The sequence below is a fragment of the Malurus melanocephalus genome, unplaced genomic scaffold, assembly GCF_030028575.1.
Source record: "Malurus melanocephalus ecotype Western Australia unplaced genomic scaffold, MMel_1.1 scaffold_90, whole genome shotgun sequence".
Taxonomy (NCBI): domain Eukaryota; kingdom Metazoa; phylum Chordata; class Aves; order Passeriformes; family Maluridae; genus Malurus; species Malurus melanocephalus.
The window spans coordinates 964,197-992,188 of NW_026623322.1; the positions used below are offsets into that span (position 1 = coordinate 964,197).

The 27,992-nt window shown below is 36.1% G+C and overlaps 1 protein-coding gene across 3 annotated transcripts; it reads right to left on the reverse strand.

The window, feature by feature from the left end:
- Nucleotides 1-1,822: 1,822 nt before the first annotated feature.
- TCEA1 (transcription elongation factor A1) lies at nt 1,823-27,794 on the reverse strand. 3 transcript variants are annotated; one of them, XM_057368324.1, is made up of 10 exons: nt 27,670-27,793; nt 21,944-22,006; nt 17,469-17,574; nt 9,629-9,716; nt 8,413-8,558; nt 6,567-6,623; nt 5,589-5,743; nt 4,051-4,197; nt 3,149-3,220; nt 1,823-2,130 (listed from the first exon to the last, which is right to left on the reverse strand). In XM_057368324.1, the coding sequence occupies exons 1-10, from the start codon at nt 27,736-27,738 to the stop codon at nt 2,122-2,124; spliced, it is 912 nt and encodes a 303-aa protein (XP_057224307.1). In that variant the 5' UTR covers nt 27,739-27,793; the 3' UTR covers nt 1,823-2,121. The 3 variants fall into 3 exon arrangements, with proteins under 3 accessions (XP_057224307.1, XP_057224306.1, XP_057224305.1); XM_057368323.1 differs by having other exon boundaries at nt 8,413-8,561; XM_057368322.1 differs by lacking the exon at nt 1,823-2,130 and having other exon boundaries at nt 3,089-3,220; nt 8,413-8,561; nt 27,670-27,794.
- Between the last annotated feature and the right edge of the window lie 198 nt (nt 27,795-27,992).

Here is a 27,992-nt window from a genome sequence, read left to right on the forward strand (position 1 = left end):
TGAAAGCTGCTACTCAGCCATCAGGTATCATCAGGTGAAACCACATTTTATTTCAACACTTTTTTGGATACACCTACATCACAGGAAGTGCTACCCCAGTTGTGGTTCCTTTAATAAAGTTCAGATATAATCAGGTTAGTATAGAAAGACAATTTACCCATTTTCTCAGCAGATATTTCTCCTGAGCGTCACAATGAGGCACAAAGATTAATGCACATACAGCGTGAGGAAGGTTATACACACCAATCTATGCCTGCTCTGTATATGTGTGCCATTAACTGCTGTGGAAAATTAGGCCTACTTGGCATCCAATTGGCAATTATTTTTAACMAAAAATTTTGGACTTGTTCCTTTAGAAAGATCCCCAAACAAAAAACCTCTAATTGATAGTGTAATTAGTTTGCTGTCCTCAACAACTTGAAAAAAAAATCAATTTTGCATCTTTTAGTAACTCTTAGTAAGCAGTCCTGTCGAAGAACCTACACATGGGCTAAAAATTAACCCATTCTGCTAGTAGAAAAAAAACCAATATTTTCTCAAGGGCTTGAGTTAAAATGTTTATATATAAAAAGCTACAGAAGAAACTTTAAATGCTAAGCAATTTTCTGCCTATAAAAATAGTCTTAGCAAAACTTCTTCTATCTTAAYAATTTTTCTCTTCAGCAGAAAAGCCATGTTTCCTTTCTTGTATAAACTGACTGGAAAATCTTGCTGTATACAGTATTTATCAAACACTTCTTGTCCCTCAAATTCCAGTGTCCTAGTATTTCCAACTCATTTGTCGTTATTTCCATCATCACACAAAAAATATTCAACATAGAAAAACTTTACATTCAATACTTTATATTCAAGAAATTTATTCTCCAGGAGCCGCACATACTCTTCCCATTCCCTCATGAATAATTTACACACTGCCAGAACAGACCTACTTAGCCCCAAATGCCAATAAATTAAGTAATATAAAATTTAGTATAATGAAAGAATTCTATCTTTTCTAAAGACGCTAACATGTTTTCCCTTGAAAACATATTTGCAAATATTTCCAAAAATGCGCTGTTGAAAAGCAAACTCTAAAAAAGTAGCATTTATATCATTCCTCATATGGAAAAGATCTTAACTTTAATAATTTATTTCCACATGCAGGTCTATGATTGACATTGGATACCCTACATCTCAAAAATGTTCATAAACAAAATCAATGCCATTTATATGAAGTGAGTATAGTATTACCTCCTCAGTCAGTTTAATGTAGTGAATTGGTTAGCTGGTGTTATTAAGACAGCCTACAACACAATGCCTTTGCTTCTTTACAAAGTCTAAACCCAAGTTGCTTGTCAAGCACATTAAGCGAGACTGAACACTCAAATCAGATTTAATCAACTATTTTAAGACATTTTTAGAAATAATGCCCACTGATAGAATGTAAAATACATGCTTTGGGTAATAAAATATATTGCATTGATCAAAGCTGGTTACATAACAAGCTTAATCAACCATCGTAAAAGAGGTCATCATATCCACTAATAAATTTTCAAACCTCATGACTGCAAATTTAGTCCAAGTCCAGAAAGAGCACATACAAACTAGAGAGTTTACTAAACTGTCTTTTAGTTAACAACTGAGTTTAATGTTATGAGGAACTTATATACCTTTTCTGTTTGCAAAGCTAGCGAACAAAGCAGAGAGAAACAAATTTTGTTCTTACAACTGAGCAACTGTGGGGAGGCAAAATATACACCGGAGGAGTGTGTCTATTTCAGACCACAAAAAATACATTACATTATTGACATAGTTAGAAAAAAACAAGACAATTACCAAAATGTTTAACTGGTAAAAGTTTAATGTCAACTTACTTATAAAAATGAAAAAATAYTTTAAAATTCACCATACAATTAAGCAACCTGGCCCTACTGACTACCAGCTATAGGAAGGCATTTAAGGAAATGATGATTGTGTCAAAACATAGGCTAACTTGAGGCATTGTATGCTGCTTTGAAATAGAAAGAAAAGAAAAACCAAAAACCCTCTCATTTGCAGAAAGCTAAATGCTTAGCCTAGTTTTTAAAGCTAATTACAAAATCCTCTTTCATACTGGTCCAGATGTCTTGAAAATTTCTTCTTCTAACAGAACTGTCAAAAGAAAAGAATTTTTTATGAGATCTTTATGCAGCTTAGTTCTAAATTTTTGCAAGAAGAAACAGAAATACAACACCATACTTAGGATATGGAAATGACTATTTAAAGCTTGTTTATATTGCAACCATTCCTTGAGGCATTTGTACACAGATACTTCTATAATTGCCACCTTATGAAAGGTTTTAAGGACAAACATGCTTTTCCAAGTACTGCAAACAATTCCATCAAATAATTTCTAGGCCTTATATATTATTTAGATAACCTAGAGCACATATTGAACAATATTCAGCAATAAGCCATGCAAACCAAGATGAATAAATTGTTTTTTTTATATGGCAATCTTAATTTATACTGTAGCATGGCTCTCCAGAGCTGAGCATTCCCAACACAGAAAAATAACAGAATGAGGTTATCATGCTTCCTATTGCATGTGATCACATCTTAAGCTGTAAATTTTACAAGCCTTCATATCAGTGTTTCTCCATTTTATTGAACTACCAGTGTTCCTCAGAAACTTTATAAATTCCTGTTTCCCAAACTTAAAAGGATTCAATCAAGTTATCACTGCCCTACATTCATCCTGACACAGTAATACAGCAGCAGACATCACCCTTTTTTTATTGCCTCTTCTTTTCAGAATAGCAAAACAGAAAACTCCAACAACAAAATGTCTAAAAAGGCCTGTTCCACTCACCAAAGCAGAGATTAAAACCAGTTAAAAGAACTTTGGGTGAAGACAGAAAAAACACAGTGACTAGCATGTCACCAATGTCACAAGCACTAAGTTCTCAACCCCTTTACCACCAGCCTACTTGTCAGAACTCATACCTTCAGTCAAAAATACATTTTTAATTTAAAGCTATTTTGCAATATCAACATGTAATATCATTACTGGGTTAAGAAATGACTAAAAGTTAATAGAAACTGATCTGTTACATTTACTGTAAACCAAAATTAACCATAGAACCTAGCTGCCTGCTGTCAGCCACGCAGAGCAGTCTAACAGTCTTACCTTCCATCTGTTTCCACATTCATTACAGACAACAAATGTAGTCATGGGTTCATCAGCACTGCGGGTTTGAACCTTTGGCAAGGCAAGTGTCAGAGCAGAAAAGGAAAATTAGTATCTTCAATTTTGTTACTGTGTGTTCAATGTAACTGCTTAAATCGACATTTAACATTAAGGAAACAAATTTGAATAAAAATACAAGTTAACTTTATGTATCAACTGAAACTGGGTTTTTTTGCATCACTACAAAGTCATTGCACACTTGGATTTTGAGAGATTTAGTAGTTTAAAACGTCAACTTCTGCACTGAAACTGTACATGTATTTCTAGGAACAGATTCTGCTACTTAAAGCATCTGATATGATGATATCCAATCTGATATCCAATACAAATAAAAATGCAGCAGATCCTATGATGAAAATTACATTGCCTGAAGCACTGTTAAGCAAATCAAAGCCCCTTYTTGCAGTGGTAGGAATGGCTGTAAATCAGGGTCTAGTGTTARTCAAATGGTACATTAAATGCATTTCAAAATGTAAATGTGTATATTTACACATATAGTTCCTCTGTAAAAAAAAATTTACACACATTAAAAACAAATTCTCTATTCCACATAAAACCATTATGAATACAATGTATTAAGAAGAATTAGCAAAAATTCAGTTCTGCAAAGAAACATAAGTATTACTTTATACAGATACTCAGCTTGGTTCTACATAAAATCTTAGGCAAACAAATACAACAAACTCTATWTACATAGGCATAACTAAGTAGATCCAACTATCTTCACATTTGTCAACATTTTGCAAGAAGTTCATTTCGCAATTACGRATTTTTTTTCTCTGACAATCTTTATAGAGGACTTAAGCTTTGAGAAAGGAAAACGAAAGTGAATAACCACGCACCTGGGTGTATGTACAGTTCTTCTTTTTGCACTTGCCACATGTAAACAGATCAGTTTGGGTACCTCCTGTTTTYGCCATCTGGTGCTCTCTGATAGCTTCTTTGGTCAGATTTTTGCGCATTTCTTTCAGCTCATCACTTGCCATTTCCTACAAAGGACAAAGAGCAGACAGAGTTTACTAGAGTGTTTTAGCTTTAAAACAAGTTACCACTGTGTAAGTCAATACAATTTTTTTATTTAGAATCCATGAACAACAACTCTGTTGAAAGGCAATGCAGCTCCACACATTTTTAATTTTACATGACTTAAGCTGGGATATTTCACAGTGCAGAAGCTACAAAAAGTTTAAAATGTTCTCTTTTTTAACATAGACAGGAAAAAAGAAGTATAAGTTACAATGTCACACATCTAGAAACATTTCTATGCAAATACACTTTTGAAGTTCAGAAATATAAGAGACAAAGGAAAGGACTTAAAAGTTCTCYGGAGAAGCAAAAAAGATCCTCTCCCTAGGTTAGATCCTTGGATAATTATCTCACTGACATACATAGGATTTACTGTAGGAAAAAATTTACATTATTTTGACTACCATATTTGTATTGATAAATACACTACAGCCATAATTTACCATATGTAACCAGGAATCAATACACTAAGTTTCTAAACACTAACCAAAGAGTTCAGAATTGCCATTTTCTTTTTCCTTTAAAATAGTTTTATACACAAGATCTCCACAGTRTCTAGTAATCGTAGTAGTTATGTCTAATAATTGTAATAAATCAAGTGTGCACAGCAAAACAAATTTGCTCCATTTTCCAATACAGTTTCACTCCACATCCCATGTAGATGTGGAATTCAAATCTTGTATCAATGCTGTTTCACTTCAGAAGTAATCTTAATACTAAGGGGTTTTTAACCATTAACATTTTAATCCAAAACATTAATCTAACAAAGAATGGGTACAGGACAAAAGGTATGTTTGTACATATGTACATAAATAAATAGAACAAAAAAAATCTAAATACGAATTGAAGGTACTGTTTACATTTTTCACACATTCTTTCACCAACCTCTGTTTGCCCTAACTTCTATGTAAAGTTATTCCAAAAAAATCCCAACCAAACGAAAAACCCACCACAACTTTCATCTAGAATAAAGTTAGTCAAGGTTTTCATTAGTTGACCATAAATTTAATTTCTTTCAGTCTCCAAGTTACTATTTTATACTTCACTTGAGGGGGTAGAATCCAACACACAGAAACAGAACCACAAAACCAAAACAAGACGTTTAACTGCTTTGATTTTTCTCTCCCATAAAATCTAATTTTTCATCTGACTTTCTAGATTTATTTTGAGGTATAAAGGCACTTTCGTCCCCTCTATCCCAGCACAACCCTGTCATTCAGACTCTGAAAGCCAGAAAAAAGCCACAGCCTTTCAGAAGTACAGGCAGCTTACATAAATTACTTTTATGGCTAATAAATACAGGCCAGGATACAAGTTTAGTAAGGAAATAGTTCAAGACCTATGCTTTACTTACCTCTGCTGTCATTTTGGCAAACTTGTCAGGAGGAATGTTTCCACATAATACATTTTTCCTTAGGTTAGGGTTCTTTGCATCCTTGAGATTTGCTATCCTACTTCGTACCCTATTTTTGTATTTCATATCAGTGTTCTTTAATTCTTGAAAAATAGGTACTTTGGATTTAAGGAACAAAACATGAATAGGTAAAATAGAGTTGACAATGAAAACATTCCTTTTGGGGGGCAACTTTTAAACCAATAAATTTCTCTGCTGTCTACCACATCCTTCCCCCACCCCAACCAACAGCTTCTTTTCTGTTCAACACAGCAGAATTTACAATCTTCTGAAGCCCAACCATAGTTTAACACATGGTGAGCAAAATATGAATTTTTGGGTAGTAGGATCTCAACTGAAACTGGGAGCAGTCACCCATAAGTTTATGTCCAGTTTATTGACCTCATCCTGAGAATTAATTCATTTCTGCACCAAATATTGAAACAATGACAGCTCACTAACAAACTTTTTATTTTTTTTAGTTCTGGAACTATTCAAACACTGTCACCAGAACCACCCTTTTGAAAACTCCAAATTCATTTAGAAATAGACTTGTAGAAAATTAAACAAAGACATTAGAAAATCATTAAGACTGTTAACAAGGAAAGATTTTTAAATAGCATAGGCGAGCCCAACATTTTATGTAAGAATGCTTCAGTAAGATATAATACTTCTGTTGCAAGGAAAACATATTGAGCTGAGAAAAACCCCCACACACTCACCTACATGCATTCCTACATATTTTAAGGCAAGTCATTTAGGTTGGGCTGTTCATCAAACCCTAAATTTATGTACCAATGTGTTGAACACAGTTTGCCATTTTTGTTTTACTTGAAATTTAAAAAACACTCAATATTGATCAAGTCAATTAATTTGAAAATTATCTGCATTTTTTTAAAAATACCGCTCCAGAGCACATAGATATACAAAAAAGGATATCTTCTTCAATCTGAGAACCCAGCTCTTCTTCATCAGCACCAATGGCAACGTAATCATCTGAGGAAAAGAAAGGATAAAATATAACACCTGACACTCTGTGTTCCATATCCCTGAGATCCCTATAGTTTCAGAACACTGAAACTCAGCAAATTATAAAACACCTGTAGCGAGTGTATTTTTTGTATTGGTAATTTTAATTTAATGTGTACTTATCCTTTCTGAATTTATTACTTGGAAGAACAAATGTAAGCGAAAGGAAGCAGAACAGAAGTTTTAAAAAGTTAAAAACCTTAAAAAACCAAAAAACTTCAGACACGTAGTTAAAAATAGAAGTAGTATCAAAAAACATTGCTATACAGAAAAATTTAAAATATTCCAACAGGCTTGGCATCTCTCCCATCGCCAAAGCCTGTGCACATTACAGACTATTATAAAAAAGAAACATTTTATATTGTGTTTAATCAATTGTTTTAGTCCACACAATACAAGAATAAGCAAATAAATGCTTTGCATGCATGAAAGAGAAAGATTTCATTAGAAACATAGTAATTWAATAACAAACAATCTTATTAGATTTTTTTAATGCAAAGCAGAAATGTGTCACAAAACAAGGAAATTAGAAGAACTAGACCACAAAAGTCTTGAAGACAATGCAACATTTGAACAAAAACGTCTCAGGGTATTTACTGTTTCTGACCAAAATGCTTTCTCACAAAGACATCAGCCTTTCCAAGACAGCTTAAGAACAAATCACATACAGTGTTTGCCTCCTCATTTCAACATGGGTGTACTTCAGTGAGTAATCCAAACATTTCTCCTTCGATCTCATGCCAAAAACCATAAAACAAGAAAATAACCTTTTTTTAACTCATGGATGATCAGTTTACATGAGCTGTAGGAAAGCAACACAGCAAAGAAGGTTCTTTGAAAACTAGCTAAAATTGAGACTATACAGAATTATGAATACAGTATGACTTTCTGGTCCCAAAAGAAGTATGAACTACATATGCAGGCCATAAATCCATCCAAGCTTTGATTATTGTCTATACCTGAATTTATATGAATTAAAAGAAAGAATAAAAGAGTGAAGAGAGTAAATATGGACGATTCAGAAATCTACTTACACTGGACCAAGTTACACTAAGCTAAGAACAGAGAAAAAGAAGATGGGTCTGAAGTTTGATAGAAAAGAAGGACACATCAGAAAAAAAATCGGGGTAACTTTAAGTCTTTCAGTTTGCTCCTTATCTAGCACATCATTCAATTTGTCAGCTTAAAGACACCCAAGCTTACATGAGAGATTAAAAAAAACGTAATAGTCAAGGAATTTACAGATACCCAAAAGACATGAAGTTAAGGGCAATGCAAGACTCTGCTATTACAAGCATCTTATGAAACATCAAGAATAAATCAAAACAGAAAGGCAGCCTTCAAAAAACAAAATGTGAAGGTCGCCTGTACCTCTGGTGTAAGAAAAGCATTGTCTTGTATATAGTAGGACTCTCTCAGCCAAAAAGACTGAGACAAAAAAATACAGCCTCTACAAAAACATTTAAATGAAGTATTAAGGAAGCAATAACCTTCCTGAAGGTCCCCTGTTGGCAAGATATCAGACAAACCGAGCCACAAAATGTCCTGAATCATGAGCAACAAAAAGGCATTTTGAAACATTCCCGTGCTGTCAAGATTATTCATGACTTGAATCTTGGGTGAACTGGTTGGGTCTACACATGCAATTGAACAGAAGCAGGGTTTATTCTACCCTACACGGCAGGAGGAAAAGTAGAGTGGGAAAGACAGAAATAGAGAAGAAGGAAATATTAAAACCTAAAAATACAAAGCTCACCTCCTGTTCTGAGAGCTGCAGAGAGCATTTCTCTACATTTAACTCGTACAGAGTCTGAAGTGCTTGGAGCCCGGGGAAAAGAAGGGATGAAAGAATTTGAGGGAGCACTACCCTCCTCCTTCCTGCTGCTGGAATTGCTACTTGAACTGCTAAAAAAAAGGCAAAATGAAAACCAATATTAATGTTCTTTTCCCCCTTCTTCAAATAACTTTGTTTCTGGGTAAAATAGGGGTCTTTTGATATACCCATTTGACAGTATTCCAAAATAAGAACACAGGCYACCTTTTAAAAGTTATTTATAGCTCTACAGTCAATACAATTTCAAAAGTGTCTTTAGACTATTCACCAGGGTRTTCCACACAATAGAGACACAGCAGGTATTTCACTCCATTATGTGGCATATAAGCTTTAATTCTCAGTTCTTTACATTACCATGAAATCTTTTTTCCTCCCACGGAACTTTGCTTTAAAATACAGCGACGATACATCACACCAACATTCACTTTGCAGCAAATGCCTTGCACTTAATCTGCTTACTGTATTGAAGGGGTACCATGGTCACAAAAAAAACCCCCACAATTTACGTAGTTTTGCAAACTGTAAACCTAATTTTCAGCTTCCACCTGGACATACAGTTAGAGGTTAAATTTCAGTTCTTAAATGGCTGCTGAAAAGAGATCACTAAACTCAGAAATGTATAGAAGAAATGGGCTTGCAAATTCTCTTTTGTAAATGTTCTTCAACCTGCAGTACCATGAACGTAGGCTTCTTTGGCTGGTAACATATTCTGTGTTTACCAACACAAAATAAAATACAATAAATAATTTTGTTTTATAAACAATAAATTGTTTATAAAACAAAAGAGCTAACACACAAAAGAAATATTCTARATCTCCAGCACAAGCAATTACCACAAAGCAGAGACTGAAAATTGTTTTAGTTTTCAAAGCTGTGTGCTACTACTGAGAGAGGAACAGAGTATYTGACAGACCCAACAGATGGAATAAATAATCAACTCATCTGTCCATAACTTGGCCTATGTCTTTCTTTTTTTTCATGTCAACAGAAGCACAATTTACTTCCCTAACAACACACTGTTTCTTGTACAACTCTATCTTTCAGAAAAAAACATGGTAGCTGTCTATAACCAATCTGGACCAAATCGTTAATGTTAATTAAACTGAGATTATTTGCACAGCCATTAAGAATGAACCACCTTTCTTCTCTGGCTTCCGGGCTGTTTTGTGAGGAAGATGCAGGCTCCTTTTTCTTTTCTTCAGAATCTTTATCAGTTGAAGGTCCATCTGGAAATACAAAACATGAGAAACTCTCTTCTACCCAGAAATAGTAAATGATTTAAAGCAGTGGTAAAATATCATGATTTCTCCTGAACCAGTTGGACATGCTATCAGCTCCCACTCTCTGCTGTGACCTTCTCYTGCAGTACAGCCTTCCACTTCCCAACACCTCCCAATGCAGGAAATGGAAAACATGACAACACTTCAGATCCTTCAAGTCCAGCATCTGCTTAAACCRGCAGTGAAAACATGATGGAAACATGGACTTTATGATTTATTTTTTTACAACATTCCTGCATTAGGTACACAGTAACTTCTTAGGTATTGCATGATGTCTCTGGAGTTTGTTTTCAATGCTTTACAGACCTAAGTTCCGACTACATATTTGCCACTGTTTTTAGTTACAATTTGAAAGACACCATGGTTAGCAAAATATGAAGTAATTTTCATATTTTTGAAGGAGTTTTCCAGACACACACATAGTATTTTCTGTGAYAGCTCTTAAATTATTTACCTCAGTATTTAAATATATTTGGATTYGCCTTTCCCATATGACTTTATAAAGAATAAACCCAAAAGTCTTTATGGAAAAGAGCAATCACAGCTTGTAACTCTAGGACAGCAAGAACACGTACACCCTTCTATTGTAAATAGGATTTCAGAGTGGSTAAATTGAGTGCCTGCTTCAATTTTCTCTCTAGAAAGGCTGGCTCTCCACTGCCTACAGAGAAAGCCTAGTGAGACTGGCATCACTGACTGACAGATTTTGTGAATTCTTCTTTCCAAGCCCTTATAAAGCTGCTATTACACTCCTAAATTCATAGACTGTATTATTGGAATAAGCATATATTAAAAACTTTAAAATTTATTAAAAACAGGACAAGAAAAGGAGGGAAATCTGTTAAGGCTCAGTCTTGACGAACTAAGAATATAAATCCTTGTTTAAGCATCTGAAAGTATCCTTATTTCCAGAGGAATTCCATCYCTGCACTTCTCAGAGGAACTTGGTTGTACGTAACACACATTCAGGTCTCTTCTAATACCGAGCGTTTTTTTTTTTTTTAAGTTTTATTTTTATAGAGTAGAAAATAACTGTACTGGCTTTCGTTTTAGAGRAACAATAAACTGAACATGATTTAGATCATCTCCTGAACTTTGAGTTAAGGAATTTATTCAATCAAATATCWCTTCATAAAAAAATTATCATCATAAAAGGAGAGCAGAGACAGCAGGACCAGGCACCTATCTACTATAATGTCTCSAGCTGTACCTAGAAAGAGATGCACACAAAATAGTGTAAGAGCCAGAAAAGCACAAAAAGATACTTCTCCAGAGTATTCCCCCAGCCTTCAAGAGCTCACCCATTGYTTGCAATGTTGTATTCAATCCTTGATAAATTTATTCATTTAAGGAAAAGAAAAAGAAAATTAAACACAGTAGATGATGAACTCAGGCTGATTGTCTTTAATAGACTGAAGATGTTATTCAAAAAATTCCTAATAAAGATAGCAATTTAACAACTTTTATTTATAAAAGAGTCGTTTCACTAAGAAAGCAAACAAGACTGTAAACTGAATGGATCACACAAGWTCTTTGCTATGACAACTGAAGGGCACTAAGAGAATGAAAACAAGTCCCATTTTTAACATGCATACTCACTCTCTCTATGGCAACGACTGATTACATGATATAATCTTTAAAGATATTCCAAATATGCATGCAATCTCATTCACCTTCATGATGTTTAAAGTACAYTATCATTTTTGCCAGAATTTTTAAGACAAACCAATAGATCAAACAGGTATCTTGGGATACAGCTTAAGTCCTGCAAAGCAGGAGCTCTGCTTCAGCCGATTTACCTCCACATTTTATCTGGCACACAATTGTYAAATTCTGATCTCACCTATGTATCTCCTGCTTATTTTGCATCATACACACCGCAATGGTACAGCTGGCATCCAGTTTTCTTTTATCAAACACTTCCATCTAGCCCAGCACCATTTTATCAAGGGCAGGCACCTGAGAACAATGCCAATGCCCCAATGACTTCTTTCCCTTTTGGAGGGCAGGGTATATATGAGGCACACAAATAAAGCAAGAGAAATGTAGAGCTCTTCCTACAGCTGCAGASCAGTCTCTGCAAGGATGTCTCAAACCAAGGTCAGACTTGAGCAGYTGAGACTGGACATCTTCAGCAAGTATGTCTTCCCAACTACAGTTTCTTTAATCACCTAAGAGTTTAGAGATATCTTTGCTTAATATAGTTTCAGGAAACTGAAAATAAAGTTAATATTATCCTAAGGGTTTAAGTCACTCTTATGGATCATAAATTGGAAAGCACTAGGAGAGATTGACTGYCAAGCTGTATTTATTCTTAAACTCACACATTAATAAGGAATATCTTGTTTTATTGAAATACTGTATTGACAAAAAAAAAAAAAAACAAACGGTGCAATTAACAGCCTGCTAGACAGCATTTCATCTGTCCTCTGGGGAAAGAAAAAWTATTCTTGACAAATTGCAAGTCCCTACTAATTAACTTATTTTACATTCAGTGGCCAGTCTAATGGAAAGGAAGAATGACRTTGAATGGGAACTATGAACAACCACAGAAATTCTAACAAAGTAAGGTGGAAAAAAAATGGCCCTTCTGTGAAATGTATTTAAAAATTCCAACATGATTCACCTCAGGAGGTCTACAGAACATTATAAATATTTATATAATATAAATTACAAGTTGTGCAGTTTCTTTTTTCAACTCCATATATTTATYCAAACTTACCAATTTTTTCTTCAGAAAAAATGGAAATTGTCACCAATTTTAGGATTGAAAACTGTAACTTCAGAGTTTTAGCTACTGCATCTCCAGAAGGCCATAAAAAATCTCAAACCTTTAGTTTTTTACAATTGAACCTAACTAACATTAATATTTCTTCTTTAAAGTACAAAGARCATGCTATTAACATGAATAGACTATTAGCCATTGGAATAAGACATTAAAAGTCTAACGACTGCACCACAGTTTCTGGGACTTGTAATAATYTGAAAGATACTTTCAAATTATTATCAAGTAGCTTCTGTGAAAAATCTCTCCAGGGTCAAACATGACATGATAGTAGTTTTCGTTATGAAACAAARTATTTTTATGTAATAATATACAGTCAGATAACATAATTAATCTGAATGTTAGAAGCCATCAACAGCTTTCTCCTACATTTTTCTAACTATATTACAAGCCAACACTAGACATTGCTAGTAACAAGAAAAAAATTAGAAAAATCTAAAGATGTAATGTTACTGATTTATAAATCTCCCCTTAAATTAAGAAAAAWTTTAAAGCAAAAATTGTTCCAGAAACATTAATGAAAGGTGGCTAGTTATTACCTGGAAGCATAAGAGAATTTAATTTAGTGGGATATTGTGTGTTACCTATTCAGAAATCACCACAACTTGGAAAGTTTTCTGAGTATTCAATTTAAGTAGGTTAAAAGAAAGAGATAACAGAACAAGTATCAGATTACATAGTTATTAATTTAACAATAACATTCATATTTAATAATTATTAAGGCTTCATTTTCCAGACTCTGACCAAATAATCTTGAGGTGCACATGCAGCTACACTTGTAAACAATTCCTCTACAACATGTAGTAAGGCATGAAGGTAAGATCAGTAAAGTTTCTTTCCAGTAGTAGCACTGGGAGAAGGAATATCTAAAATCTATAAATAAACAACAAAATTATGAACTGCTTGTTATTTTTGAAGATTTTTTTATCATCAGTGACAAAAGACCATAGCACATGGATTTATTCACTTTATGTGTTTTATATAGTATGACATATCATGTGTTGTTATCTTTCCACTGATCAGCCTAACAAATTATAGACCTACTAACAGTACATGAACAGTTCCAAAYATACACTTGACAGGAGCTGATTTCCACAGCTCAGACTTGATRTGAAAATGAAACTACAGACATTGTTTTTGCATTTGATTCTGCTTGATGTCTTATAGACATGTAAGACATCCTTTTATCAATAGAAAATAGTACTTCTAAATACTATTAGACTCTCATTTAAGAACTTATTTTGCCAGTAACGTTTCTTTTTGAGCAAAGCCAGGCTTCAAAATGTCTTTGAAYATCTAATGACAGCATTACCATACCTGTAAGATAGTCCTAGACTGCACCTACTTGCTCCAGGAGAATCAAATCCAGGTTCGAAATAACAAAGGATTTTGTGAGCAAAGTAATCTGAGTAAAATACTTCTGTGAAGCCTGACTGGTGTTATTAAMACTTAAACACTCTTTTAAAATACAATTATTCAGTCATGTCCTTCTGTGAAACAGGCATTTCAAAATGTTTGTGGCCTCAGAATATTGTGCCATGATTCTGCGTATATAGTTCAGTATATACTGGAGAAAAAGTTATTTAGCAGTCTAGACATTCTTTTTCACTGTATACTCTTCCAGTTCAGCAAGTMATTACTTCTGATGGGGGTTATATTATTCCTTAATGAAGTTTTGTTGCTTTTCTAATAAAAGAAACACTCCTGACAACCTAAATGAGTATGCATAGATTCATTACCTGCACAGCATACTCGGTACACTCAGCTACTTGGCAAAACAATCATTATTTGTAAATCCCATGTTATAACTGAACAGCAGCTTATTCTGAGAGTTGAATTTAGCTCCTTACACAAATTGCGACCGTCTCTGCTGTGTGGTTTAACTTTCAGAAAGTATCTGAAAGGGACCTTGCACTGTGGCTCACGCAGCAAGTCTCTTCAGACAATGGTCACAAGTCCTCTGCTGCGTAGCTTCCAACCCCTCTGAAAAACCATTGGTAATCTGGCAAGACTCGAGTCAAGCCACAAATCTGGTGATTCACAACTCACTTTGATTTCTTCTCCTGTTTCCCATGCATTTCTAAAATCTAAATTCTGATAGCATTGAACTGAAACATTACATGCAGCCTGAACAGTCAACAATTCTTGCCTAAATTCAAAATGTCATTTATAAAAATAACTCACAAAGACTTCAGAGCTCTGAGTACAATGCTTGGTACGATTAACAGCTGTCCGCTTCTGCTGCCATCTTTGCTCCATACCATTTTACATGCACTATAAACAGCATAATCGAAACTGATTTCTCAAGCAGCTCAACATACGGTATCTCGCATTCTTCCGAGAAAGTCAAAACTAATGATAAAACAGAATAAGAGTACTTTGTAAGATACCCACCCATACTYATACCCTGTCTTTCACAGTCATGAAACTTTACATTTTAATGACTTACTGAGCAGTGATAAAGGAGGCAAAACATTTGCCTACTGTGCTTTATTATAAGGGCTACATTACAACCAAGAAAAACTTCACTACCTAAGTTTTCASTGCTGTATTTTCAGTAATAATTTGATTTTCTGTAGTAAGTGTATTACCATAACTATACTAAACCTGGCACAATAATGTACACACAATATCTGTCCTGCAACAAAAGTTAGCACATGAACAAAGGTCACATATACCCACTGACTCAAGAAGTATTCAGTTCTGATACATGCCAAATATTTCCTAGTAGTTTCCCAGCTCCGTATGTTTGACTTCACTTCATGCAAGAAGCCTTAAGTACAGTCTCCCAGCTGTGTTAAAATAATCTGAATCTAACAAGCTACAAAAGGGGAAGATCCACCTTGCCCCAGCTGCTTGTTACTGCTACAGTCCCTGTGCAAGAAACAGGAACTGCGAACAGGTTGCACCAAAAAGACGATAGTTGAAATTTAAGCCAGAAGAAATAAACAAAACAATTAATTTCCAACTCTTCCAGCCAACACTGGTCTCCTGGATAGTCCCTTGTGCACTAATTGTAACACAGTTGGGAGCAAAGAGGCACCTGTGCAGAAGTGAAGTCAGGACCACCCCTTTCAGCAGCAGCCTAYACCCAGACTGACCTGCCATGACCATGAGGCACCACATTCTTACCCCAGAATTCCACAGCATGAAAACTCTCCAGGTAGGAACGACACTCCCCATGTTTCCCAATGTTTCAACACTTTTACACCAGTCAGCTTTAAGTAACAACATAGTAAGACAAATTTGACTGACTTGAGGTACTCAAGTGTTAACAAAAYGAGACAATTATTTTTAGCGTCTCAACAAACAAATGGCAAATCCTTTGGTCAAAGGACAGTGAAAATGAGGAAGATCTCCCATTCCCCAAAGAGTGCAGTATATGAACACCTTTGCAAAAGTTGAGAATTCTGTTGGAAAAGAGAGTATCTCCTCTACTTTGTCACCTAAGCTAAGTTGCAGTATTAAAAATGTATACTTCCAAGAAACAAAAATACTACTCTCACTAAATATTTATAGGGTTTTGTTTGTAAAACTTAAGACTAATAATTTCTAATAACTTGAGAGCTAAATCCCTGAATCCAGCTGCTACTTTTATTAGTCTTTAGAGCAACTGACGCTAATATGCAAGTCAATTTCTCCACTATCTTACCACTTTTATGTACTGATATAATAAAGCTGGACTTCTACATTTAAGTTTAAAAATAAAACATGTATTATTTTCGTTATTTATCAGTTAAGTCTGAACAGATCCTTTATATGTATTTACTTTTATGATAAATGTCATTATGAATTTAAAGGTATTTATCAGCATGTCTACTACTATCTAACTTYAACTACTAAAACTAACATTATTAGTAGGTAGGATAAAAGTCTTTAAGGTAGATTAAAAAATTTGCTGTAGAGGCTGTTGCTTCTTACAAAAAGATAAAATTTTAAAGTTCTGACAAATAGTGCATTTCTACAGGCAGACAGAGTATTTTCTACATTATTTAAAGACAATAATAAAAGTATCGATAAAATACTTTACAGTTGATAAAAATGAGACTGAATTCAAATGTTAGGGTACTCTAACACTGTCCTGGTATTTGGCTTTTTTTTTTTTGACAGAATGGTAAATATTTAAATCATAATGTAAACTGTTTTCTATKTTAAAATTTTAAGCTTCAAAAATTTTACTTTATCTAAACTTACATACAAAGAAACAAAATAGAGTACACCACAACGTATGAACAAAAATATCTGGACACAGGTTGAGATTTAAGTGTTTTYAAATATATTAAGTACTACCAAAAACCCTTGACTAAAACCGTAACAGAAAGGTTTTGTTAACGGTATTAATTGCTTTAGGGGAAATTAAACAAAAGTACTAAGTCACTAATYAGTAAGCTATTTAAAATTAGGAAGGTTTTAGAAAGTGCAGATCTATTTCTCACTACCTGAAGGTTCTAACAGATTTTAACATAATTTTTACTGCTTTTTTCTCTTCACAAATCATAACAGAACTTCAAAACCTACACACTCTCACATGAGATTTTGCACCAGTTCTTCTGARTACTTGCTATATTTGACAAAGAAAATAGCCAGGAAGAGGTTTGTTAGTGCTTAGTGCTGTAGTACAGTCACTCCAGCTCAACTGCAGGCAATGAGACTTCAGAAATGAATCACGTCAGCCAAGTTGATTTCCTACTGCCTGCCATCCCCAATAAAATACATTAACTCTTTCTCTGAATACACTCTCACTGCAATGCCCTGGTGACAGTCACAAAGYAAAAACCAATTACATCAGTACAGAAAGTTTCAACATTCGCTGAAGAGAACAAATATGTCTAAAGCAAGGCAGTGTCAAGGATGTGCATCAAGRCTACATAGAGTTAAAACACACAGAAGCAGGGACATTCCTGTTGCCATACCTAATAGCTTCTTCCAAGACTTGATGAGAGATTTTGCTAAAGATGTAACTTCTTCATCTGTGCTTTGCTTGCGTATTGCATTCACTGACATTCCAATTCTGGTAGACTGCAAAAGAAACAGAAATATATACTATCACAAGTGATATGAAGGCAATTTAACAAACACACAGAAACTTGTACTTTGACATAATTTTTTACAGTGACTTTTCTTTTCTTTTCTTTTGTGATGGGTTTGTTTTCTTTATTCCTAGTATTACCAAGATGGAATGTGGCAAGCCTTTTATAAAAATTATTTTAACAACATGGACATTTTAAAAATAAATACAACAGTATTATCATTTGACTTCATCACAAAAGTTTGGGGAGGGATGGGCAGTGATGGTGGGCAGGAGGGTTAAGGACTGTATTTACACTTGACCATTATAAGATGCCAGCTAAGTTCTTCACTGACATCATACTCTTAGAACTCCACTTAGTGGCTGTGGAAGAAACTGTAATACCAGCTGGAAGCAAGCACGTTTTAGGTACATAAAAATTTTGGCGACACTGAGGTTCTTTAGAATCCTTAGCACAGAGAGTTCTGACTTTAGATAGGAGCAGAACTCTCTGTGTTTATGATTTTAAAGAATGAGCTACCCTATTTCTTYCTGAAAAGGCCAAGACGGTGACAAGCTTTAAGCCTTTGCCACTGCTGCCACCTACAGAGTGARTATGAGAATAAGTTCCAGTCTATGCCTTGTAAGACTCTGAAGATGAGGACATAAATTTAGCTCAACAGTAACATTTTAGATTTATGGCCAACATGTTCATGTAACAAGTAGAAACTTTCCAGCCCTTTAGCTTCACAAGAGGAGAAAAGCATTTAACAATACAAATAAGGATTTTATTATTGTTTTGTATTTTGACTGATGACTAAATTTTTTATTTGGTCTTAAGATGCCTAGTTTTGTTGCATTACCATTTACAGGGCTCACTAAATATAAATTCTACTTACTTTTGCAATCAATCATCATAAATTTCCTTCTTCTTTAAAGGAAAGTTTAAATCTTTGTGRCTTGCTAAAAATGAAAATGATTTGTTCCTGTAAATTACTTCTTACAATCCAAACTTTCTGAGGCACCACGGATATGCTAAATGACTGGAAACATACTGAAATAATCCATAACGATTTCAGCCAAGGAAACATATCAAATAACCTCAGGCCTGAGAATCAGCTCGAAACACATATTTTGCAATAAAGAAAAGAGATTGTTACTCACCTGTAACTAAAATGTCCCAAGATGGACTCTGCTCACTCAGATTAATAATACTGGCCAATTCTCTTAATATTTTGAACACTTAAATCTCAWCATTATGTTCAGACAATAAAGAATAACATGTCCTTGAAAATCCACAAAATACCACATCTGGATGAGAAAAATGTATCTACCAAAACCTCAACCCTCCATTAATACCTGGGMACAATGACAGCCTATACTCATCAGCAAAGGGAAAGCACACAAACTTACAGACTTACTTAGCCAAGTAAAATCAAAAAACTCAAGCAAAGCTCAAAACTAACAAGAAAAATTTCTTCTTCTGATCGCACAAGAGAGACAGATTGACAACTCTCTGAACTGCCAGCTTTCTTAAAGCAGTACATAAAAAAAAGCTCATTTGTTTGCTTGTATATATAACTGGATTAGGTCTACCTGAAGAGAGGAAGTAATGATCTACTAATTTATCTGCCTGCTGACAAAGATAATCACAGAAGATTACTGTTATATTCTCAGAATAACTGTGTTTTAATGACAAACCAGCCAAACATTTCAAACCAGTTTTTGAAATTCTTCAGCCTTCCWGTTTATGGAGCTGTTCTAGTGATTGCCATTTTTAAGTGAAAAACTCCAGTATTTTCATTATTCCCCACTTCAAATCCTGGAGTATTTTTCACCTGGTAAAGACAGCATAATTCAGCTGTTTGCACTCCTGAAACACTGAAGCTTTGGCCAGCAGCCCTCAGTAGGTGTGAGTAGCAGTGAGCATAAGTAACCTATAACTGAAATCATATGAACTCTCAAAGAAGAGCATACAGTGGCAGCAGGTCTTCTCTAAACCATAACAAATGCAAAATGTAAGGAACAGAGCTGGGGAGGAAAAGCAACCACCAAAGCAAGCAGAGGTATTGGTGAGCACTTGGACTCAGGCAGAGCCAAACCAACCACTGAAGAATAACCACATCCACATTCCCAGGTCTCCAGAGCTTGCCAGTGAATCGGCATGAAGCCATTATTAATGGCTGCACATCACAGCCTAGTTCTGCACATGTGTGTGATTTCCTGTAAAACCTGTTTGTCAAAATAAAGCTTGACTGTCTCACCCACTGTTTAGCAGTGCACTAACCACAATTAGCACCAGGGACACGATGCCTTTAATGCGGTGAAGCTGTTAAACAGATTTGCAAGTCAGACCACCAGATAAATCATGTGTGAGGAAGCCTACTGGCTCCCTGCCTAGCTGAGCAAGGATCAGCTTGCTTACATAAAACTCGTTAGATGTAACACAGTGGTATTATTGCCTCTAATCACTTCAGCTTTCTGTGAAAAAAAGTATGTCAAGAAATATACAAGACACCAGCACGAGTCCCAACTACTGATATGCACCTTCCTATTCCACATACCTGTAAACTGGTCAGAGGACCTCATCATTTCAGATTGAAGCAGCAGCAGTGTTACATGAAAAATCATCACCTCTCATATTACACAGGAATAACAGAGCTACCAGAGATATTCTCAATGCAGCCAGCTTTCACAACTGCGCAAAATGTGTATGGAAGTATGCTTCTCACTTGTGTCCGTCCTGCATTTCATCAATTCAACCATGTTTTTCAGAAGTCTTGATCTACTCAGAGGAACATAGTGCCTTYATTTTCTCATGATCATCACCCTTCTTAACACTGGCAACTAATGATCCAGAACCAGAGCAATGTGTACGATTACTTTGCATTTTGACTTTTGCTCCAAATCCACCACTGCTTAAGCAAATTTGCTTAAGCAAATTTGTAAGGCCAACATAGAAAGTTTATGTCAGACTTTACATAGGTATCAAACATCCAAAAAAAAAGAAGTAAATTTAAGTCCAAATGTGTTGCTAAATGCAATCTTATGCAGTGGAACTGTTTTGAATACARCAATGGATATTTAAGAAAAACTTCCTAACCAAGGTACAGTCAATGCACTGTGCAAGAGTATCCCAAAGTACTGAATTTCCAGAGTACTTGCAGARAGATTCTTCATTCCAAAGGCAAGAGAACATTATCATACAGGTATAATTTGCATTAAGACCTGCACAAAGAAACTCAAAAGATTCAGGTTAACAGAGAGGCTTTCTGGGTTTTGTTCTTGTTTTGTGTGGAGTATTTTTTGTGTGGTTTTGAGTTCTTCTTTTTAAAGAAAAAGGGTGAACATAGGGGACAAAGTCTCAAGAGTAGTACCAGCATTCATGCAAGAAGGTAACACCTTGAAATTCCTATTTTCTGTCAGAAACAGTATTAGTAATTACTTAGTACATTCTGCAAATATATAGTATGTGTGAATCAAGAATGTCATTGGTTCTGACACTTTTAAGATTTGAACTTTAATAGCTGATGTTTTATCCATGTTTATTAACTGCCCCTTAGAAAAACGCTGCTTTTCARTATCCTCCAATCTAAGTAGCTACCACAGCAAATCAAGTCTCAGATTTAACTCTGACATTTGAAAATTTTCACAGATATAGAATGTCTGACTACTTTGGAACAAATGTTGCTCATTGACAAATTACATTACAAGTTCTGAAACTTAACAGGTAAGTAAAATTGACCAAGTTAACRTTTTTGAAAGAATTTACCAATAATATACAAAATACTGTGTTAGTGATGTTAGTCTATGCAACATTAGTGACAGTATCCATGCAATGGCAGACACTGTACCACTCCACCACTCCAGCCCAGAAGAGTAAGAGAGGATAATTACCTTAAGAAATACACTACCCAGAGCAGGGTGGAGGACATAGCATGTGTGCCAAATACAAGCTGCCTAAAGGTATCAAGTATGTTTCTCCTCACTACAATGCAAAACCAGAACTAATGACATAGGAAAAGATGGCATCCGCTGTAAGGTGCATTCTCCTTCAGAAGAAARGCAACATATCACATTTGTGTTAAGAATGTAAGCTTCTATGTATGGTAAATTCATAAGTAGCTCTTCTCTTTGTCCATGACAAAATTCACTACTCTCAATTTAATCACAAAGATATGCTTTAAGAGTTTGCTACTGGAGGAAAATCCTTAAGATAAAAGGTGAAGTGAGACTATATTACTATATAACAAAACTGATGCTTCCAAGCACTTTTGATGAGAAAACTACTTTAATAGTGCAACTTTCTTTCAAGTCTGCTGGTGCCCCCTTCACTGTTATGGAGTTAATATTTGTAATGTAACAATAAGAAAATCATACCTGTAACAACTCAAGGGTCATGGGAATATTCTTAAGCTCCTTCAACAAATCAAGAGCTCCAGCCTGAAAAAAAAAGAAAATTAAAAAGTCAGCTTAGTAGCAATCAGGAACTTTAAACATAATATCAACAACATAATCTTATCTGCCTTCAGGGTCACAGATAGGATTCAAACCATCAGTTCTCAATTTGTCCAACAAACTAGAACAACAAATGTTCCACTTCACAAACTCTAAACATTAACAGGCCTTAACTTGGAAATCAAAGTATTCACTCATAGACTAGGCAAGTTTTACCCCATATAACTCAAATGCCACTCAAAGCACTCTGTCAATTACTACTTAACCAACACACACATTCAAGGGTACTTCACTTAACAGCATGAGAAACAATCCAGACAACAGCAGCAATTTTCAGTTCAGAGCAACCACATTAGTTTTAGCACAAGAACCCAGAGCTGAGAAGCTCTGTACAGTCCATCAATAATGCACATATGCGTAYAGAAAACATACATAGATATCATGCTTAACTGTATGTGATGATGTGGTAAAGCCACACATCATGGGTTTTTCTTTTTCCCCTGCTAAAACTGTTAGGAAAGGTATTAACTAATTCTGTACAAGCAGCTTTCTAGATAGATGAGTCAAGTTCAGCTGTACKGTTAGGCWTTAACAAAGTCTATATGCACCGACTTTGACYAACAATTCATTCCTTAGCAATGTAAGTCTTACTTAAAAAATGTTTTCATAAATGTGAGCTCTGTAATTCTCTTTAATCTCTCCRACCTGAATGATTTACCAACTCGACTTCAGCAAAGTTCTGCACCATCCACTTCTGACTGWGCACATGGGCTGTCAGACTACACAAACTTCCCAGAGGCTGAGATGATTTGGCTGTTATTGAAGCGCACATGGTGCTGAACCTGCTGAACCTGGGAGCTAYGAAGAGAAGGGAGCCAACTGCCTGTGCACCCAAGAGGCCATTCTACTCAGGCTCAGTTCCTGACTTACCTTTCTGCCTTTTTCTTTTCTTTTCCTTTTTTTTTTTAATTCATTAGATTTGGAAATAAATCCCACAAAGTTTCCATCTTGCAMATCTGAAATTTGATTCCTTTTTCTTTCCTTACCTCCCAACTCATCCTATTTTATTTTGCATTTTGCTTGCTTTTCAAATGCTCTCTAATAAACTTCTAATATGACACCTGYTGGAAACTACTACATCTACAGCCTTACAATTTAACCACTAAAGATAAAATAATCACTGGGAGGTTAAGAAAGATGGAAATGGAACTTYGGTGTCACATCCCAAAACCCTCAGMTTTGTACACCGTCAAATGTCTGCTACCTTTGTTTTTTAAACACTTCTGACTCAAAGAAGCCTCCAAACCCCAAAATTTCACTAAATCCTACCTTACACAAATTCAATTAATGTATAAAACTGAAGTTTTACTATTTTGCCATGATAGCAAAAGTCTTATTTAACTTCTATTCATGATACATAAAACTTCTCCAGCCTTAACCACAGAATTTCAGCAGCAATGACACAAGACTGAAAAGTGTCATGATGTTTTCAGGTGCTAAATTGAGTTGGCACACAAAACCATAGCTTTCTCTCAATAGCCAYAAGTGTGGTTTCTTCTGTGCAAACACAGATCTGAATAAATTAATTATCTGCTATGCTACAAAACAAAATCAAATTCAAGAAAATTTTCTTAGCCAAAACAAAAYTAATAACAGAAGCCAATGTGCCATTTTTAAAAATATAATCTGGTAAGACTTACCTCCAAACCAATTAAGTTATTAGCAAACTGTACACAGCATGTAATTTCAAAATAAACACAGCTTACTGTAGTCTGCAAATTCAACATGAAAATAACACTGTAAYGCAAAGCAGCACTCTTCATCTCATCTTAGAAATACAGTCTAGTCAAAATTCCTTTGCCCGTTATATGCCTTTCCAACTGCACATGTGAAAACAAATTTATTATTACCAGAGTAAATGTTTTCCAATATTAGTAACTTGATATATAGCAGGTTAACAAACCATGCAACAATTAAAAAAGGCAAAACCAGAAAAAAAAACCTAAAAAAAACCTGACAAAAAAAACCCAACCCACAAACAAACAAGAACAAAAAAACCCCAAAACCCCACAAACAGAAAACAAAAAACAAAAAACTCAAACCCAATTGAAAAACAACAGGTCAACAGGTGTTAGCCATTTTATGCTGGTTTCTGTACCAAATTACCAAAATTGGTAACACACTAATCCTTTCTAAGCCTTCACACTTCTCTAATCAACTATACTGTCCATGAAGAGTTAGATGCTTTAAAATTTAAATTGGTTTTAAACTCATACCAACTRAACAATTTTTCATAAACACTTTTCTTAGCATAGTCAAATGCTCTCTGTRTCTCAAAACCAGCATGGAAGTTGCACAGTACAATTGTAATTACTTTTTTTCTTAGTGTAAGACTTTTGCGCCCAAAAAAACCCTAACATTAAAGACCATTGTTATAAAACTTCTTTTAAAGGCATTTGTATAATTTTATATAAAATAAAAGGCAATGCCCCATTCTGCTAGGCTGGTTGGCTTCTGGTTTATCCTGTCACTGAAATTAACAGAAGTCAGCTTCATAAAGGTTCAGTAGATTGCTCCTCTCAACTTCTTTCAGATGGTCAGATCACAACACAACAGGATGGTATTCTATAGTCACATTTTAAAGCTTCAGGCAGTAGAAAACAGAGTACATTTTTAAAGACAGCAGAGCTATCCAGTTATAATCCTRTTCTACTTAAAGGAGTATACATTTAATAACACAGATAATTTTATTTYCTTCTCTACACTTACTCAAGCATTCTTAATTTTTTTAATCCATAGGTGCAGCCTTTGTTYTCATACCTATTCATTAAAGCAGCTTAAGGAAAGGTGTAATTACAACAAAAGCTCAAAGGAAGGCACTACAGGTTTTAATCCAATCACAGTTCTGAAGRAGGAGTAATATCAACTTCAATTTGAAGCAACATTTATATCACACACTGCATTTAATACTACATCATATTATTTCCTCCTGCTAAACAAAAGATCTGCATATATCATTTGAGTAAAATCGTTGTGAAATCTGCACAGCTCCAATTAAATCCTTAGTCAAGGCAAATCACCAAAAGTCTGACTCAGAAAGCRTGTCTGCATAGCCTCCCCTTTCAGCTCCTCAAAGCAATGCTACAGAGAGCTTTGCCACAAGCCAGAGTCACCGTTTGTATGAGAGATGAAACGTTTCTTGTCATCTGACTCTCGACAGCTTCACAGTAAGCAAGTATCAAAGCTTTTTTTTTTCTTTATTTATGGGTTTCATCAAATCATTCTCATTCAAAGACACTGACCAAATACCTGCTCTTGATGAGTAAAAATGGAGAAAGGAACACAAGACGTTGTCAAGAGCATCACTATTCAGTGGATACTTGKGTAAGAATGTATTTCTCAATTCTTCATCTTTGTGAGACAATGAAGTAACTCTTCATAGAGACTACCTTAWTAAATTTGCTAAAGTTAGCATTTTAACTGCAGGGCAGAATTAGGTAGGAAATCACATTGTGCAAATAAAGGAATACCTTGTAAATGACAAACACTAGTAAGAAAAACACAACAGACGTCTCCCAACGTACATCCTCTCTTTAGATACAGTTAGGGGTTTTTATCATGATACACACATGTGTTATGGTCAAACTGTCAGACCAGCACTCTTGGSCACAGTGGCAGCTCATTGAGAAAACATCAAATTAACAATGGAGCCACTTGTGTGTATTAAGGAGCTGGAGTGAAAGAGCTCTGTTTCAACAAAGTACAAAAGCCCAATTGCATCTAGTGCTCCCACGCTTCCACTCCTCAGATAGAGGTGAAAATGAAGGGCCAGCACTGGCTCCAGCCAGGCACACCCTGTGCCTGCTGTGCTCAGCCATGTCAGACCCACGCTGACCCCAAAGAAGTCACTGCCCTGCTCCCCACAGCTCTGAAAGTTAATTAGGTTACACATGCTAGAGTGTGAATACATGATTCCACCTGCTGTTAGGAATTCTATCCAAACTTCTAAGCCTTCCAGATCACAGAGAAATATTCTGTGGTCACTGGCAGCATCCCTGGTATAGTTACTCCCCAGGATCAGAAGTGGCTCTCATATTAGCTGAGACCTGTCATTTTCTTTCTGTTGTCAGAAGTTTTACAAACAAAATTGACCTGGCAGTCAACTGAGCCGGCAGTCCTTTATCATTCTCATTACCGCGATATTTAAGCATTTCACAATCAGTAAGTTTTCACCTTTTCAACACCTCGTAGGAAAGAGTTACTACTTCAGTTTTAGAGAAAGTGAGACAGCAAACACTTTTGTGCTTAAATGCATGGAAAATAAAAATAAAAACAAAGAGGAAAAAATTAMAGAATTTATAAATGTTGGTCATAGAAAATTTTTTCCTCTAGAGGTGTTCTTGCTGCCACAATGTATCATTTAGAGTTCAAATATATTAGATCTAAACCCTGTGATATTACAGAACACCAAGGACTGAAGAYAGATTTGTTTGTACTCTCAACTAAACAATTTTCTTTAGGTTAATGCAATCAGTATTTCTATAAATACCCCAATGTTTTAAATGCTCTTTACACTGTCCAGTACGAAGCAATAACAAAAGTACTTCTATAAAGTGGAATTCTACAGCTTTAAGTTCTAAACTATCACTGTTACTAAGCTTTTAATGCACTATCATAACCTTATAGAAAAAAAAACTTTTATGCATGTAATAGCAGCTTGCAGGAAGAACAATCACAAATACAAGCACAAATTTTCAGAGAATAACAATGTGCCCACCTGATAAAAAAGTWGCAAACAGAGTTTACAACTTACTTGCACGCTATATTATTTATAATCATTGATCTGGTGTTGCTCTATCCTTTTTTACTTACTTTGATATGTTAGTAGGCATCGTGTAAACATCATATGTTATCTGAGTTCTGTATGAAGGGCATACATGACAATAACACTTGAGTTTAGCCAACTCAATCTTACCTATATTCTACCTTCGTTCTGAGGCACAAGTTATTCTCCTGATTAATAAACGCAATTAAAGTGCTTCAGGTTAAAGGAAAAAGAAAAAGAAAGAAAAAAGGCGCACATTCCCCAGCTGCTGTTTGTGAACTTTACCCACTCARCTCTGGCCCTGACGCAGCTGGGTCTGGGCTCTTCACTCATACCTTAGTTTTTACATCCCACCTAAAACTCCAGCTTTCACGCCTAAAAGCGACAACATCCCATGTACAGGGGGCCATCTCCGCAGGCATTCTCCTCGAGGTGACAGATTTTCCCCTGAGCAAGGCCAGCACTGCGCTTTCAGCGAGCAGGAAGCGGAGGGCGCAGCCGCTCCCAGCCAGGGCCGGTGCCAGGCGGGAACCTCCTGTCGGCCGCAGGCGCTGGAGCGCGGGCGGCGGGGCCGCTGGGCCCGGAGCAGAGCCGGCTGCCGGTCCCCCTCCTCTGGCGGCGGGACGCGCCGCAGCTGCGCGGGGCCCCGAGGGAAGCGCCGAGGCCGCCGGGCAGCGCGGAGAAACACGGCGGCGGGAAGGGACAGGCCCCGCGCCCGCTGGAAGGACGGAGCGCCGGGCCAGCCGGGACCGCGCCGACGCCCGCGGCACCGCCGCCGATCCGCCTCCCGCCCCGTCCCGTCCCGTCCCGTCCCGTCGCTCACCGCGTTCTTCTTCTGCACCATCTTGTCCATCTTCTTGGCGATGCGGATGATCTCGTCCTCCGTGGCCATGGCGGCGGCGGCCCGGGCGGCGCCAGGCAGCGCGCGTCGAGCGCCGGCCGCGCGAGCCAGGCAGCGCTGCCGCACGCCGAGAGCAGGGGCGGGGCTGCGGGCACTCGCGGACCGCACCTCCCGGAAAAAAACGCTCAAACCCAGCAAAGTAAAGTGACATGTCTGACTTCTGACAGCCTTCGCTGGCCACTGCAGTCCGACCGAGTTCAAGAAGCGTTTGGACAACGCTCTTGATGSCCACGGTGTGATKCSTR